General features: G+C 39.3%; 1 protein-coding gene across 5 annotated transcripts in view; it reads right to left on the bottom strand.

Moving 5' to 3' along the window:
• The window catches only part of LOC146512596 (calcium-activated potassium channel subunit alpha-1a), a 97,565-nt gene that overhangs the window by 45,340 nt on the left and 33,607 nt on the right, over nt 1-18,618 (bottom strand). For all 5 annotated transcript variants that reach the window (XM_085171320.1, XM_085171321.1, XM_085171318.1 and 2 more), the window contains exons 3-5: nt 9,252-9,313; nt 4,125-4,218; nt 3,588-3,699 (exon numbers count right to left, since the gene is read on the bottom strand). In XM_085171320.1, coding sequence (XP_085027446.1) covers nt 3,588-3,699; nt 4,125-4,218; nt 9,252-9,313 — 268 coding nt within the window. The remainder of the gene's footprint in view (nt 1-3,587; nt 3,700-4,124; nt 4,219-9,251; nt 9,314-18,618) is intronic.

Raw genomic sequence — 18,618 nt, 5'->3', positions numbered from 1 at the left:
TAAAGGACTCGTTTTAATATTTAAGTGATATTAAGAGTAATCTGAAGAGAACTAACTGAGAAAAGAGTGAAATTTTAAAAAGAGGGTTTTTTTTACAGGTCCTGTAATTAACTGAAATGTATCTGGGCTCTTCATCCTCTTTATTTATTTAACATATATCACAAATATTTAAATTCTGTTACACTGGTGCACATCGGTGCAGTTAGAAAGTTACGTAAAAGAATAACAGAGCTGTAAAAAATAATCTGGGCTCATTTTATTACTTCAGGACTTCATTGTTCTTACTAATTCATGACTCAGATATCAGTCCACGAAGTGTTGCAAAGAGACGTGAGTGAAGGCGCCAAAAGCCAAAAACACTTGGAACCACAGATCAGTAAACTAAACATGCAAAATATGACATTTTTCTATGAGCAAAGATGCATGTCAACTTACACTCACCAGCCACTTTTTTAGGTACACCTGTTCAACTGCTTGTCAATGCAAATATGTGATTAGCCATTCACATGGCAGAGTGCTTCAAAGTGATAAAAAGACCAAGATATGCAGAAAAGCATCTGTGGACAAACTCTGAAGCAGATGGGCTCCCACAGGAGAAGACCACACCAGATTCCACTCCTCAGCTAAGTTGTTTTTGTGGGGAATATTATCTTCACATACTGTGGGCCCCTTAGTAGCAACTGAGTATTATTTAAATGCCATGGCCCACCTGAGTATTGATGGTGATGATATTCATTACTTTATGACCATAGTATAACCGTATCCTGATGGCTGCTTCCAGCAGGATAACATGCCATGTCACAAAGCTCAAATCATCTCAAACAACAACAGAGCACCTTTGTTATGTGGTGGTATAGGAGATTGTGGATGTGCAGTTGACAAATCTGCAGCAATTGTATGATGCTGTCATGTCACTATGGAACAAAATCTCTAAAGCATTTTTCCAGCAGCTTGTTCAACCTATGCCACAAAGAATTAAGGGAGTTCTAAAGCAAAACAGGGCAGAACCCAGTGCTAGTAAGGTGTACCTAATAAACTGTCCAGTGACTACATACGAAGCATAAAAACCCAGAACCAAAAACTATTATCTTTTCAGCTGCTGCAGTTTGTTTCTGCGTGAAATATCTGAAGGCATATTCTCCGCAACATCCAAAATGTGTGTCATGCTCGCACCCCGAAGCCTGTCATGCATCAATGAGCTTGTTAATGTGCGATAATATTGGTGCAAACTGGATGTATTTGTGTCAAAGCGTTCAGACAGCAGGACTGGCAGATTGGCAGTTCAGCTAAGCACTCAGTGAAATTTGGACTTTCGAAGGGAAGAGGCAATTCGACAGCAGCTGAGCCGGATGCGACCTCATCACTTGTTTGACCTCAGTTTAGCCACACACTAAATCCTCCATGACCAACTGCACCGACCATACTGAAAGAGATTAAGATGCTTTCCATTGAAAAAGAAAGAAAGAAAGAAAAAAAAACAATAGATTTTTATGCTCGGAGTTAAGAGCGATCAGCAGAAATCGTTTTTTTAATCTGTAAAATTAAATAGACCACTCTATTCTATAAGTGTCCCAGTGAGCCAGCATGGGCAGGATGACACCCTCAAAACTAAAGCAGGTAAATTGAATTATTTAGTATGAATTACCAACACTTTTATTATTTACAGCTCTGCTTTTAATTCGCAAACCATGCCCGAATGTCTTTTTTCTAAACCCTTGACAGTAGCCTACGAGTACAATATAAAAAAATAATATCCCGCATACAGCCTGCGCATGTGTAATTTCATTCTCTAGACATCCTTCTATCTCCTGTCCATGCACCTGATGTGTGACAGGAAGCTCTCTGTTTTGGCTTGTATGAAATACAGTGAAATGAGTCACGCAGGGCTGAGCGAACAACAAAAGCAACAACACCTACACAAACAGTAACAGCGGAACAACGGGGTGCTAACAGTAATAACCGAATCTCAGTGCTGCTCACGCTGTTTGACAATTTAGCAAATGCAGCCTTAACCGAACAAACCTATGTACATAGGCAGATTCTCAGAAGGCTCCTGTTGGCTATATGAGTACTGACAAGAGAAATGTTGTCATATAATGTAAACTATTAGAGGTGTATCAAAATATATGTTGATATTATGACCATGATTTGAGTCATTTGCTAATCTGCGCTTCTTAGACATAAAGATATTAGAAGCGATCGACTGATAATGAAACAAACTGTGTGTCTGAACCACAATATCACTCTAACATTATGTGGATAATAGTGATTTAATCACTATGACATGGCTGTTGTGTTTCTTGACAACAAGCAGACATATTTGTTGTGTTAGTAAGCCTTAGACTGCTATGATAGATGGAAAACCAACGCTGAAACTGAACAGAAGTGTTCCTACGGTGTCATTCTGCTCTGTTACGTGGATGAATGACTTATTCTGAAATATTCTTCTCTTTTGATGCACTGTCCATAAATGCTAACTGAGTGCCAAAAGCAAAGCAACAACCAGTGTGCACACATTGTGAAATTTTGCAGATTAAATAATCCAATAAAAACACAGAAATTGGACCAGACATCAAGTACAAATACCATTAAGGAATTGATGAGTAACACAATAACTATATGTAAATGTATATAACACTATAGACAGTCTACTACCAAGCAAGTCTACAACATGTATAAACAAAATAACAATCTGATATCCAAAAGACAGCCGATCGGCTAAAATGCAAGCTATACTGCCATGTGTCCACCAGATGGCAGCAACACCTGCTCAGTGAAAATGCACAGGCACATTATTGAAGTGTAGTAATCAGGCTGTTCTACTAACTTAAGAGGGTAGAAGTGTTTCATTGCTGAAAGCATAGCTGGTGTTGGTTATATGGAAGGTTTGTTCTTCAACCCCTCAACTTAATCCCTTAATTTCTCACAGACCTCTCCGAGTGATGAGCTTCAGATATTTAGAAGACTGACTTGCATTCTTGCGCTCGAGCCCCCAACAAAGTCTATTACCTTTTTTTATCCTTTCGTGTACTTTTCAGCCACACCGTGATTTCATTTGAGTGTTATTAACGGTGCCGCAGAGAGCTCTGCTGGAGAGGTGAAGGGTATGTGAATGACAACTGCAGTATAAAGCCTGCTAAGCACAAGAGCGGGCCAAAGACATGGACTCAAGTGGCACACCTTTTCAGTCATACAACATTTGAGCCTACGTTAAAGCAAGCCAGCATGAGTTCAGTGAACAAAGACAACAAAGCGTTTGAGTCATTATTGCTAATCAACTTACATGCTGTGCTGTACCAGAGGTTTTTGAAAATGATGCACAATTCCATCATGATAGTGAGAATCGTATTCCTCATGCACGTCATGCAATGTGTCAGCTTGAAGTTAATTTCATGACAAAAGCATCAAACTTATATGGCTAACAATAGGGGCGCACCAATGTCTGTCTTTGCAGCTTTAGTGATGTGCTGAGATTATCTGGTGTGCAAACGACAGCTGTTAGACTTGTTAAATCCACCAGGGGGCACTGCAGGCCGCTGGTAAATAAATGCTCATTGATTCACTGCCAGGAAAGAGAGCCTTCTTACCAAGCCAGCTCCTGTTCAGGTACACTGACACAAACACTGGAGGAACGGTGAAGAAGTCCACCACAGAGTTCACCTCCAGCCAGAACCACAGCTTGTCATTGGCAGCAATAAACTGCGAATACAAAGAGTAGAGTAAAAATATAAAAAAGAGAGAAATTTGCTACTTTCAAATGAAAACACAAGAGAAAATCACAGAGGAAAATTCATAAATCTTCCCTTAACGCTTTCCCCAATAAGGACGTAATCACGACTTCTTCTTTACCCTCATTAACAAGTTTTGACACCTTAATATATATCAGCAAAGACGTGGTTTGATGACCATTAGAATAGGTTCCTGGGTTTTTCCCAGGGTAGCTCCAGTTAAGCTGTATAGGCAAAGATCACCCTCACTAACTTCTGATGCACGCACAGTCAGTTTGTTCTGGAAGCAAACATGACACAAACTGCTCAGTTTGGAAAAGAGAAACAAGGGCTACATCTAGTTGGCGTCCAAGGGGGAAAGAGTTAACTGAGATGGGGACTCTGAGTTCTACTTACACGGAGGCCAAAGTAGAGCAAGAAGAAGACGTTGAATGCCATGTCAATCTGCAACGTGAAGTCTTCGTAGAAATTCTGACAGGACTCGATGGGACTGTTAGACAGAGACAAAAACAAAAGATGCTCATGTCCAAAGGCAGGTACTGACAATGGAGTGTGAAAACACAAGGTCATTTCTTTGAAATCAAAATGTTTCATGAAAAATAAAACATAAAAGATGCATTCTTCTTTTCCTGAAAATGCATTTTTAAGATTTCCAAAAAGAAGAGAAAAATAAGTGCTCAAAAAAGTGCAATAGTAAGTGTTTTCCAATGTTTTTTTTCTGTTGAGAAAGGGCATGCATTTATTGTCACACAAGCAGTAACTTGTTGCTGTACCTGATTAACCCTTAAATAACTGCAAAGCAATGTATCTGAAGAATATGTTGAATTCCCAGAGCAATATTTCACATTGAAACGGTGCCCCGTTCCCATGAGTCTTGCATTTCCCATCTCATATGCAAACATTTCACATAAATATTAGATCAAACATGGTGGAAATGCAGAGGCAAAGCAGTAGTTTAAGGGTTAAATGCATGCAGGGTTCATGTCTCTTTTTTGGTTTAATGAAATCAAGCAGCCATAGCAAATGCTAGCAATGTAGTGAAGTCTCACCCTTAATAAGCTTGTATCTGGCACAAAGAATTCAAATAAAGAGAAATAATTAACCAAGTAAATGTAATAGGTTAGTATGATTGCGTACCAATATTCATGTCCTGAAAGTAAAAAAAAAAAAGCCTTAATTATTATTACTAACACCTAAAATTAAAACACAGGCTTAGTGCACATTTAAAATAGAACAAGACTGAGAAACAGTAAGCAGTTAAAGCATTAACTGATTAATAAATGTTTTAATGAACAGCTGATAATTTATGTAAACAGTGACTGTTAGTTGTGTTAAAGTGGGAATCTGCACAGTAGTAATGAATCAGTTAGTCAATCTAGAGCAAGTTCATGTATGACAATTTTGCTGCTTTTAGCCACAGATGAACACTTTTGATTTTTTAGACCATTCATCATACAAATCATATTTGTCTATCTAAGCCCAAAGAACTTTTTTATTATGATTTTTTTTATTATTTTTGATTTCATCCACAAAATTGGCTGATAAACTTTTGGGGTTTTTTCCTGCAAGCAGAGACTGCACGTAGAGTTCTTCTGAATCACATTAGCTCCAAGCAGGTATCTCTCATGGATTTAGCTTGTTGGCTCTCTTTACCTGCAGGGCCCCTACACTTGAATTCACAAGCTTCGCTAATGCACACTGCTCAGCAGCTGCAGTTCTCCCCTGTGCTGTTTAATACCACTCGGATTAAAGCAAATTGCTTTTGTTACGTGAAAAAAAACCTCTAATAGCCTCCCTGTGATAAAACACTATCCCTGTGGAGTACACAAAGTGATTATTTTTTTGAACCAATCCGATACAGAGCTGTGACTCCCATTTGATCTTTAGCTTTAGCATCACTGATGTGATGATGACTGATAGCCGTCAGGTTTCATCCCAGTTCTATTCGAGGATCTATTCGAGGATCTATTCTCTAAACGTTAGCTATATAGAGACTTCATTATAGTTCTGTTCAATTTTAACGCTTAATTTTTTTCTACAACCTTCAATGACTCTCTAAGATATTTAGTGATTCTAATTAAAATAAGACTTAGTAAACCTAGAATGGTTTGCATCCTCAGTGTACAACAATACAGTACTTAATGTCTGCATTGCTCTTTTTATGTATTCAAAATTTACAGAGAAGGTGGTGAAAAATAAAATCCTAACTCATCTTCTCCATGGCATCTCTAAGAATAGCCCATGCTGGATGGTTCTGCCCTCGTTCACCGTAATGACACATCGGTCCAGTAAATCCCCATCATTGCAGGATGACAGACCACACACAAGCAGATCTGCAGAGCTAAATAATTGAGTTCCAGCAGGCCTGGTTTGGAAGACGTCTAGGAGTGTTATGGATCATGAATCAGCCCCTGCCCACAGCAGATCTGGTCTCTCCCTCCTTCATTCAATTCAGGCTCAGATCAATCAAGATGGACCAGCTCGCATGTAACGGGGCTTAATGCTGTCTGATGATACTGTATGTGCATATATTTTGCAAAGTAAAGGAATATTTTCATACAAATTCTGAGAATATTTAAGACTTTTATTGTTTCTACCAGCTCAAAAAGACAGATAATTACATCAGTTGGAGATCAAAATAGAGCTACGAGGAGATTCTGGATGTATACATAACCACTTGTTTCAAATCCAACATAATTTCTTTTTGTCAGTGTTAATGTTCTCTTCACAAGTGGTGAAAAAAATCAGCTACTGCCTGTTAAAGGTAACTCTGGGTTTTGGTTTGTCACATGTACTGTATATAAAAGATGGACGTAGATTCCAGGTCTAAAAAAAGCCAAGTCAGTGTTCAGGTGCACAGGCCTCAGTCACACAATCACCCGGCGGGCAACCACATAGTATCCACTGGGTGCTACAGGGAAATGTGTATTCCTCAACAGGTTGGCGAGCTAGTTAAAATCAGTCTAAGATGGTGATGCATCAAAGACCTCCTCCTGATTGCTTTGGTTGCTAACAGATTGGCATAGTTTCCCATAGTCTGCATGGAAGATGTCCACTTGTCTGCAAACACTCACTAATTATCCACAAACTCTATTGAAGCTTGAAAAATTGCTTGAAAAGTTGTGCCGTACCACTGAAACCAACATGTTTCAAAAAGTGCCATAAACAATCACGAGAAGGCTTTTGCTGCAGCATCCTTTGATTGCAATTCAGTTTCATCACTGGTAACCACTGGCAACTTTTATTTGGGAAACACACATTTTCCCCTAGTGAACAGTGGTTGCAAGGTGTTGCCAACTGGTCTCTAGGGCTATGTGACTGGGACTTGGATCTGCATTCTTTCTAATAAATTCATCATTAAAGAGCCTATTGGTGAGTTTACGGTGTGAACTGAATAAAAAAAGGTAGTCCATTTTGTAAATATGTTCAAAAAAGAGGAAAAGCAGGATATGATTTGACAGCACGATAGCTATGTCCATCTTCTATATACAGTCTAAGTTTGTTAGCTGTATATGAAGTCTAGAATCTTTGAGTGTTTAAAGTCATTAATGAAATAAACAACCAAACTATTTAAAACTAAGAAGATAAAATAAAAACAAGTAATAGTTTGTTAGTATGGGACATCTCTGCAGCTGATCAGGTGATCCAGACTTACAAATGACAGTTACATAGAACCATGACGTCCACAGTAAGACAAAACTCAAGATTTATGAATTAGAGCTCCACGTACAGACCTAAACCTCCTCTGTGCAGCTCACAGCTCTTCTCTGAATATAAGTGGGTCTGCTATGTTGACATCTCTCTCCATGTCACTTTAAGTTAGGTCAGCCTGTCCATCATATAACAGCCTCGGCAAGGCTTGCACTAATTACAGGAAGGGCTATATCTGTTACAGTCTGCTGCCACTTGCGAGAGAGCAGCTAACTGGCTGCTCTTTGGCTCCAAGTAGTGAAAAAATGGTGTCTGAATAATAGAAAGACCTGGATAATACTGACTGAAAACTCAGGCAGAGAGCTTCATTGGACTAATATGGATATAAGTCAGCAAGCAGGTGCTAGGGCATCAGTCCTCCTACATTTAACAAAGCCTCTTCTTATGCATGACGAGTTTAAAGAGAGAGAGGTTGAACGTCATCCTCCATCAGGTGAAAAGGCACTCGGAGACACTACAGGCAAGTTCTGAGAACAGGAGGCCACAGATGGCATCGGTAAGGATGTAACTCTATCTGAGCTTGTCCAGATAATGAAATGAGATCATGCTTGCAAACCACATCAGAGCAAGCCAAGCCCTCAGCTGTACGTCTTCTTATGCAATAACAAATAAGCTGGACGTGTGCCTGCAGGAGGCTGATTATATGAGTTTACAGCTCATTTTCCTTTCTCTGCTTTAACATTACTCCCAGTGGAGACTCACTGTGGGCTTGATAGAAGCTTTTATCCTGGCGTGTTTTACCCCACTTTCTTAATGACACTGTGTCCAAACACCACAAGGCCGCAGTAACAGTATACTGCCTCACATGTAGCTTAAAGAGCCTTCCGCTTCCTCTAGTCTGATTACCGATGGCGATTGTTTTGAACAGGAAATTTTGGACTTTCCTGCCTCTTTAAAAGTCTGATCCTTTCATTACAGAGATTAAGCAAATTTCATCTGTGAGCTCTAGCTGGTCGTCAGCGGAGATCGCAAAGGAGGACCGGAGCAGTTTACCTGAATGATTGGATTAAATAACAAACAAGCAAAAAATAGCAAGCCTGTGTTCTAAATGCCATATAACCATGACAAAGCACTCAGTGTTATTAAGGCTACCTTACATGAACTTCACATTCATGTGTCTGCACTACTATAAATAGAACTACAATAGATTTTAGCGATTTAGACTGTAATGTAACAGAAATATCAGCAGCGTTATTACTACACTTTATATTTATTTCCCTGGAACTAAACTGCGGTTCTTTGTAAACTGAATTAAGCTAATTCAAACCTGACTGACTTTTTCTAATTGCACTGCGCTCCCCTACAAATTTTCCACCATTAGCTAGTTGGATCAGACGTTAAACAGTCATTAACCTGCTCCAAAGTCAACATAATGTCTGAAAGCACCAGTTTGTACCCACATGAGAGTGACGCGGGTATTTCTCAGGTGAATTCACAGCTGGTGAGTGACCATTACATGTCCTGCCTTCTGCACACTACACCGAGGAGTGCTTCCAGAAGTAAGGATGAGGCTGGCAACAAGACGACTTCAGACGATGACCTGAAAATTTCCTGGAGCTCATGACTGAAAACAGGTTTTGAGGCCAAGGACAGCAAAACTGAAGAACAAACTTCTGATATCAGTTTCATTAATCCATCTACAGACATGCTCTGATTGGTAGAGCTGCTATGAGGTTACATTTCCATGAAGACTGCGTCTAGCTATGAGGTTACTGATCTTAAAGTGAGTCATATCAGTTAAACTCTCAAAAAACTGTGAGCTACAGGGGAAAAGAAAAAAATTACAGAGTAAGTTTAAAGCTAATTACTTACTCAGAGGAATCTATGAAGTAGATCACAAGGGCTCCGATGCTGAGTGCAAAAACGAGCACCACCTGCAGAGAATGGGAAAAAAAAATATATTTTTACTTTAAGTTGAAGTGGTACAGTACAGTATATACACATGCACACTGGACTAGACAGCAGTTTTTTAATCTTTAACATGTATTGGGTAAATGGACACGAGCCACATTTGTCTCTCATTATTTCATTTATTTCACTATTTTAACTGATTTAACAACGTTTAGAAAATTAGAAAAACAAGTGGATTAGGTTGAAATACAATGACATGTTAGCAAACTTAAAAAAAAATCAAATACATTTAAAAACTGTACAGTTTACACCATATGGATATTTGTCTTTGCCCAACAAAGAAAAAACAAAAATCCCCAAACAGTTTTTTGGTAACAACTTCACCATAAACTGATCATCATCTGGGTTTCAGAGTCATGTCAAAACAAACCGAAAATATCTCCTGATTGTTTAATTCCACGGCATCAGAAAACCCTGAAACGCAGCATGTACATAACAAATGTTTTACATAGCAAATATTAGATGGCTATTAATCAGCAGACCTTGATGCATCTTGCCAGCCTGTTATTATTGTGTTATATAAACCAAAAAGAAAGAGTCACAGTGTCACAAACAGACTACAGTGTTACTGTATATCTGACAGCATAAATAAATACGCAAGAGCTTGCCTCATCATGTAAATTGGCAGTGGAGGTGTGGGCGGAGTGACAGAATGTGGCTTCAGCTTTCGGATATGCAGCTGAGCCTGAAGCTTCGACGTTGACAGTGAAGCAACGCGATAATAAAAACCAGGGTGTCGCTTTTACTCTGTTCACGTTGCCTTCTTCTGCAGGGAGAAGACACTGATGAATAGATCCAAGTCTGGAAGTGGCCAATAGAATCCCAGACCAGGAGGGAAGCAGGTTGCGGGGCAATAAATATGACTGTCAGTGATGGTGAGCCGCCAGCTCTGACACCAAGTGAGCTTAGTTGAAACTTAATCACTTCTGCCAGCCCCACAGGAGTTATAACGACAGCATATCTAGTGATGGAGAAACCAAGATTCAGCTGATCCGCCTTCGTTTCAGTCTACCCGTGTTCTCACCTGACAAAACTACTAACAGTGAAAACCAGGGAGTACTCCCTGTATTTGTCCAACCAAAAAAGGCAGCTGAAGATTATCAGAAATACAGGCCAGAAGATAAAAACCTCTAAAATCTCTAACTACAGCACTTTTTTTTAAACAAAAAAAGGAAAGTAGGCTAAAAAGCAGATAAACCAGTTTATACATCTTACATTTTGCAATGCAGCTGTTGCACAACCAGTTTTCTGCCATTTGGGATGGGGAAGACCTAGATTTTTAATCCTTTAAACATAATGTTAATGCTACAGCATCATCAATTGACATTTCTAAGTCAAAAAGCACAGCAGCTTATTAAAACCGTTGTGAAACAAGTGTCCTAATTTTCCCTTTTACAGCCAGCGCTAATGTAGACGAGGGCGCGACCCCGAGAGACACAAATAAGAACAGAAAGGTTTCTGCCAGACAGCAGAACAAATGTTCTACATCCCAAAATACACTAGCAGGTTATCTGCAAGCCTAGCTGGCTTTCATCTATTTAGAAATGACACAATGGCCATCCTGAACAAGAAACCAATGGGCATGCATAATGAATGAACCCTGGTTAATTCATTTCCATGATGTGAAATTGTCTTGTCAACCTGCAACCGCTGATGGCTCTGTAATGACAAAAAGCACCCGCATGCATTTTTAATCATCCCCTCTTCTTTCAACGCCAGGAAATCTCTTTATGCCTCTGACTGTCCCAGTTTAGAAACTGGAAACAATGTTGCTGCAACCCTAGAAATGCTAATCCCAACAGAAGATGACGACTCAGCAACGGCAGTAAATAACACACTCGGGCCGTTACAATGACTGGGCAGTCATGACTCAGTTTGTCAATGAAGCGACATCAGGCAGTGCCAGCGTTCATCATTCATTTCTGTCATCCCATAATGATGCATCACATCTGTATATTCAGCCTCCCTCGGATGTTTGCTGGCAGATGGCTCCACCCACAAGGAGGCACAGAGCTCACAGAGAGGACTGACCACTCCTGCATGATAACCAAGGGAGCTGCCAAGATATACTCAACTCAAATTTGCATTTATTTTTTGACAACATACTCTTACTTAATGCCAGCATAGACTGCAAGTCAAGAAGAAATTTGCATTAAAAGACATCATTTTCCCAGAAATTTAAACAACTGTTCAGTGCCAGGATGAAAAACGTTGCATCTTTACGGGCAGGTTTCAAGTCATGCCACAAGTCACTGGAGGCAAATCCAAGAACTTTTAAATTTAAAAATGATCCTTTTTAAATCAGTATTTTGTTACACAGCTGAAAGGAAGCACTTTTGATCTCTTGGTGTTAGATTTTTCAGTCGGGTCTTCATGTTGCACTTGATGATGCACAGATATATTATCTAAACATTGTCCTCGGTGACTATTATCGGCCTATTTTCAAATGAGATGACATTCACGGCTGTCACTGGTTGATATTTATTCACTGAGTCGCATCAGTTGTAAATGGTTACATTGTCAGAGACGGTATGATGAACGGGCAGCACGGTGTTACGGCTATAACCAGCTGGAGCCTTCCTGTGTGAAGTCTGCGCGTTCTCTCCGTGCTTCAGTGGTTTCTCTCTGGGTGCAGTCCAAAGAAGTGGGTTGGTTATGCTAATTAGCCAACCTAAATTAGCCGTAGGTGTGAATGTGGGCATGAATAGTTATTAGTCTACATGTTGTCCAGGGTGTACCCCACCTTTCACACTACGACAGCAGGAATAGGCTCCAGTGCCCCCACAGCTACCTTGGATTGAATCAGCAGAGTGTAATGACTGTGATAAAGAGGTGGGAATCTTTAAACCTCTTACTTATTTAGTTTTTTGAATACCTGGCATAAAAAGTGAATTAAAAAACAATAACCTTTGTGGTAAATGTGTCTTTGGACAAGGTTTGGCTTTTGCGCTGTACCCATGACTAATGGTTATCAAGTGTTTCTTGATTTAAATGTGAAAAAGGTTTTAAGTAGGGTTGCTTTTAAGATTTTATCACTTGTATGTCTAAGGCTTTTAAGAAAAAACACTAAAACTTGGAATTTAATCTGAAAGAAAACTCACAAGAGAAAGCTTAACTATCTGTGAAGCAATCTTCATAAATAATTGACCAATTCAATAAGAAATAAATAGATAGAAAAGAACAAATTTAATTTTTGACTCCAATATCATCAGTGATGCTGTGTATGGTGTGCAGGGCTTCAGAGTGCACAAGCAGGTCTCAAGCCTTCAGAAGGCAACATGCAAACATCAAAAAACCCACTCATTCTCCTCCACTCTTCCTGAAGTGTGACTCACCATCATCATGTACATACGAGAGCTGGCATCTAACACAAAAACTTCTATTTTAATAATAGTTAAACGTTGTAAAAATTGGTAAAAGGAAATGTAAGAGGTGAAGACTGACAGTAGCAGAAATTCAGAATCTGATAAATTAATTTTTCCCCATTAAGAAACCCATAAATAACTTCTTCAAATAAAGGATCTGGATCTTTTGAATACTCATTAAGATTTTTGTTGGTGAAGAAATGTGCTAATTCTGCAATGGAAGTCTCTCTTCCCCCGACAGGAGAGGGAGAACCACCAGTAACCAGTTTGCCCCACGTTCTCTTAAAGCGTGTAGTAAATATAGGATCTTGATAAACAGTAGATGCGTTGAGAGTTGGGCACAGCAATGCTTAATCCCATTTGTTCATGGGAGCAGAAATCTCTGACCTAATGTTCCTTATGGATGACTGTCCCACAGCAGCTTCAACCACCACACGGTGATGCTTTCCAAAATAAAATGACCTAAGGACTACCCCGGGAAACTCCAGCCAGCCCATCTGTCTGACCTCAAATGCTACATTGATTCATGAGGTATCTCGTGCATACCACAAAAATACAGAAACGCACAAGAGAGACTGAATAAGTTGATGAGCTATCATTGAGTATTTGTAATGCACAAGGTAAGATAACTTTAAACTTCAGATTAGTTTTCTTAAAGGACAAAGCACAAAATTAAAATTGCTGCAGTCTCATATATATAAATATATATTTATGTTTTTTTACTTCACTGAAAACTGATTTAGGATTTCTGTACGAGATGGGAAAATACAGTCTGTGAGATCGGCCTTGGTCTGTGAACAATGCTGTAGAGTAGAGCTGGGCGATATATCGAGTTTTTAAAAAATATCGATATATTTTTATACGAGATATAAGATGTGACAATATCCTTTATATCGATATAGTCTATGTTACGTTATAACTATACTTGTGGAGCCGCAAGTTTGCCTCTCTTTCGTCCACTTTTGTCTTTACGCAACATTACTCGGCCTCACCCCTCCCTCACTGAACACAACTCCCCCTCCTCCCCCATCGCTTCACCTGCAGGAAGCGACAAGATGGACACGGCAAATCTCCGTTAACGAGTTACTGCGCATCGCCCCGTGCGTGGGGCTGGACGCCGTCAACGTGTTAGCTAGCTAACCACGCTAACGCCATGCAGCCCAGAGGCGCTGCACAGCCTAAAATCCTTTCATTTTCTCAAAAGTTGACAGCGCGCCTTATGTATGAATTCTGGTTGTGCTTGATGGCCGCGAAGCGATTTTATGTGGTACACAGCGCTCAGCAATCTGTCAAAAAATGTTTTAGTACGACTTTGGTAAGCTACGTGCTGCACCGGTTGATGGATTGTCAGAGCATTACGGCTACCGAGGAGCCTCGCGGAGTGATACGTACTGTGCTTCAACGTAATATTACCCTACTGTGTATAAGGACCATAAATGGCACCTGTTAAGAGACGTGGTTACGAAGAGGATTTCAAACTCAATGCTGTCAGTCACACAGTAGAAGTTGGGAACAGAGCAGCTGTGAAATCTGTCTTTGTTACTATGCTCTGCATCTTTTAGTTTACATTTTGACTGCACAATTGTGAGCTTTTTGTTGTGCACAAAAACAACATTGTTTTCTTTTATTTATGGAGCATTATTATTTGCATTATTAAATGCTCATAATTTATTTTTGAGTAAATTTTATGTACATCTATGCTCTATGTTAATAAAAGTGCCCGTGTGACATCTGGGACACAGCTTTGACTAAGAACTCTCTTTTTGTTCTTACTTTATGGCTTAAAAAAATATCGAGATATATATCTTATATCGCCGTCCAGGTAAAATATATCGAGATATGAATTTTGGGTCATATCGCCCAGCCCTACTGTAGAGTCTTTATGACTGTTCTCAATAACTACGCTTCATCCTTTTCCCGAGGTGATAACAGCAAATTAGCATGCTTACAACAACAGCTGTAAACATGATTGAGTGCAGCCTTGACAAACACAGACAATGGATGAACATCTTAGACATTTGCAGTGTCATTGCTGACACAGTGCTGTTTCAGTGGGCAGCGCATGCAGTAGGAAAACCCAAGATTAGAGAGATGTTATAACTGGCCACCTGATTGATGATCAACTCGTAGCTGTAAATGATTTCTGAGTAACATTTGTAACCAGAGACAGTTTAGAAACCACGGCCATATCTGCAGTTTTAGTTCTATCGTGTATTTTCATTATAGCAAGTAGCTGATATGTCCTATCTTCTATTAAAAACATCTTTGTTATTGCTGAATCTGGTTGAAATGGCCATTTGAATAGTCTAGAGGTGACACTGCAAATGGGAAGGGAAAATAAACTCTTACAACAATAATAAACCTAATAATACACAAAATCACCCGAAATCTGCTGTAGGTGTTCATCACTGACAGACTAATAAAAAAGTTTTATTAGTATTTTAGTGATTTACAATAAAAATTTTGTCAATGATTAGTTATAACTTTCCAAGCATCAGCAGACACAATTAAATATATTTCAATTTTGTTGCCAGGCTGTTAACTGCTGTTTTATTTTTTTAGGTTCTAGGACACACACACAGACACACACACACACACAAACACACGCAGACAGACAGACAGACAGACAGACACACACACACACACACACACAGTTCAGCAGTCTTAATGTCACATTCATCATTCTGGCAATATTGATTTAAACTTTAATTGTTTAAAGAAATTCAATACTAAGCATTTCAATACTAATATAGTCAAAGTCTAGTTAAAGTAAATACCCACGTGTGTAATACAATATGCACTACTGCAAATAGCAAGCTTCTTTTGGTTTAGAGCAATGGGGTCGCCACAGTAGATGGATTTTTATATAGGATGCCCTTTCAGGTGCAAACATCCCAGGAATTTCTCTCTTTTCCCGGTCTCGAACCATGGCTCCTTAGAGTGTAAGGCCAAATTGTTACCACAAATATTGACTTTAAAAAAAAAAAAAAAACTTAAAGAAAAAAAAATTTGACTTCAGAAAACAGATAGCAATGCTTAATAAGAGTAAAAACAACTTATTAAAAAAATGTAAGAAAGTCTGACAGCTGTGTGGAGCTCTGGACGTCTGATCCTGTGTAACAAATGATTTATTACAACAGTAACGTTTGTATGTCTCTGTCAAATGAACACTGCACGAATGCCATAACTGCAAACCCCTTTGAAACCCTACACTGATAACTAGATAACCTACGCTACAACCTCACATGCACCTCCTTGGAAATATGTAAAACATGTCGCCTCAACGGCGCCTGCAATCATTGTGAAAAGGCCAATTGCCTTTTTTTTTGGAATTTATCAGTGAGAGAATAACAAACATGACATCAATAGCCTCAATATACGGACTCACAGATTTCAGCACATTCCTGAATGCAGACTGTTGATGTCAATAGAAAATTGTACTTAGTAGTCAGTATAATCTTTTAGTGATATAAGTTTGCATATTATAGAATACTGCATGATGACCCTTTTATGACTTAGACTGTTGTTGAAATCAAGACTTGCTTTATAAATTCTTTCTCACAGTGATAATAGCTGAGCAAGCTGTTATCATTTCACTCCTGCCAGGAAGAGGGGAGCTGGATGCTCTTATCTTCAAGAAGAGGGGCAACGTCCTTCAGAATAACACACACACGCACACACATACACCTGAACCACTTTTATCTTCACTCCCTACATACTAACATTCCTCTGTTAATGAATAGACGTATGGTGCAGGTGCAGGAGACAAAGCGCACATCACAGGGCCCCCACTCTGGTGTGAGCGTTCTGTGATCGCCCTTGCAAGTAAAAACTGCAGCATCTGTGTGTTTCTACCTTTAGATTCTAAGCTGAAGAAGTGTCTTTAGAATAAATCTCTTGACAGTTGAAATGATCGCAAAATTTACAAAAACTGGACAAATATGTTTTTTTGCCAAAAAATGAAGATTGGGGATACAAAAGGTGAAATTGGTTCTATGTATTGTTTTTATTTGGCACTGCTTTTAAAACACTGGGGTAAAACCACAAGGTAATAAACACATTAACAATGACATAGGTGTAGGTTAAGTCATAGGCTGTGCAAAGATTTATCGCAGAGGTCTACAGTGACCACTAAACTGTGACCAATGGGAGCTCCACTGTCTTAGTTTTACAAAATTAGACTGATTTACCACAAGCTCCTGATCCCTGTTCTCTCTGTGTGTCATGAACAGCAAAGTTCAGTAGATTTAGCCTCCACTGTGATGCCATGTCCGTAAATGTGGACAATTCTCATTTGGAGATGCACACCATGTATCTTATTAATCTTATCCATATAAAATGCATTTTCCATACTGACCATTAGGTCCACTGTACATCGATAAAAATACTTCTCCTAACTTAGCATGCTATTTTTAGGGGAAGCATGAGAGCATGTGAATGCAGGAAAAGGCACGCTACACCTCAGAAGCATGAGAGTTGGAAAACCAATCACAATCAAATAGGCGATACCTGTGATCAAAAGGTTTTATTTTGTCCCATTTTTTCCATTTATGCTCTTCAACCCCACTAACAGACATGAACCAAGGTATGCTTCATTGAGGTACGAAGCAAATCATGGACTTAGAGAATCTTTACGCCTGTACACAGCAAGGATGATCTGCTCATAATTTGAATACTTTCCATCAACCCATCAAAATAGTTCCTAAATAAGAAGAAGTCACCTCTACCTGGAAATAATGCATATAAAAGAATCACAGATAGGGCCTTGAAGAGACAACTCTGCCCTTGTATTCGCTGCCTATGCCTGCATGTGCCCCATGCTTGTGGTGACAGGCAAAAACACAACATGCATACTGATGTGGTCTTGGATAGTGCTCCTGAAGCCCAGCACCCTCCTCTAGCAAGATCTTAATATAACCTATCCAGCATGTGTTTCATAAACAGTCCACTGCCCCATCTGCCTGAATTTATGATGAAACTGTTTAACCTCCTAGGACCTGGCGTCCACATATGTGGACATCGCATTTCGGGTTATTTAGACCAAAATACTAAATTTTGCTCTACAAGGGCCTGATATTCACTTACGAGGACATTATGCTGCTACTGTTCTATCGAAATTTTAAACAAATATCCTCATATGTGGCTCTCATTTTTCTTAAAAACAAAAATAAGGTAAAAAAAAAAAAAAAAAAAAAAAATCAGGTAATTCTTTGTTTTTACATTCATCAGGCCCCAATCAGCCCAAATATCAAAGAGAAATTAAAAATGCATGACGTGGAAGAGTTCGGGTCTTAGGAGGTTAAATTACAGCAGGAGAAGAAAGTCGCTCTCCTGTGTTTTGTGTCACTCAAGCAGGAAACCCACATTTGGACTGTAACATTTTGACAGCATCCTAACCATTAACGACATAAGAGTCTACAATCTTCCATTATGCGCAATGCGTTGTTAATTTTCATATTACTCAGTCCCTTTTTTTAAGATTTTCTCTCAAATAATAAGAACTTGATTACATTCAGTTTTCAATTTGAAGAAATAATGAAGACAAAGTGAAGCCTGAGTGGGCTGCCTTCATTAGCGTCAACACTGTCGGTCACTTCATTTGCAGTAATGTGCCGAGATATGCACAGCATCACATCTAATTGAAAGCCCGAATCTGCGTTTGGCATAAAGTGTGACAAGAAAACAATCGGATTTATACAACGGGTTAAAGCCACTGACGACATCAGCAGAAGGATGATAAGCGTTGCACAGACGATCCCTAGACGCCTGTGTGGGGTAAGAAATTAGCTCATCATGTGTCATTCTGATCATGCCTTGAGCTTTGTCAGTCCGGTGATTCATGACTAAGGCAAGGCTCAAGGACACAGAGCTGGACAGGTTCAATGTCCTGAGATTAGTGGCTC

The sequence above is a fragment of the Neolamprologus multifasciatus genome, chromosome 8 (genome assembly GCF_963576455.1).
Source record: "Neolamprologus multifasciatus chromosome 8, fNeoMul1.2, whole genome shotgun sequence".
NCBI lineage: Eukaryota > Metazoa > Chordata > Actinopteri > Cichliformes > Cichlidae > Neolamprologus > Neolamprologus multifasciatus.
The sequence above is the reverse complement of the archived record's forward strand: the minus strand, read 5'-3'. Positions and strand labels throughout refer to the sequence as shown.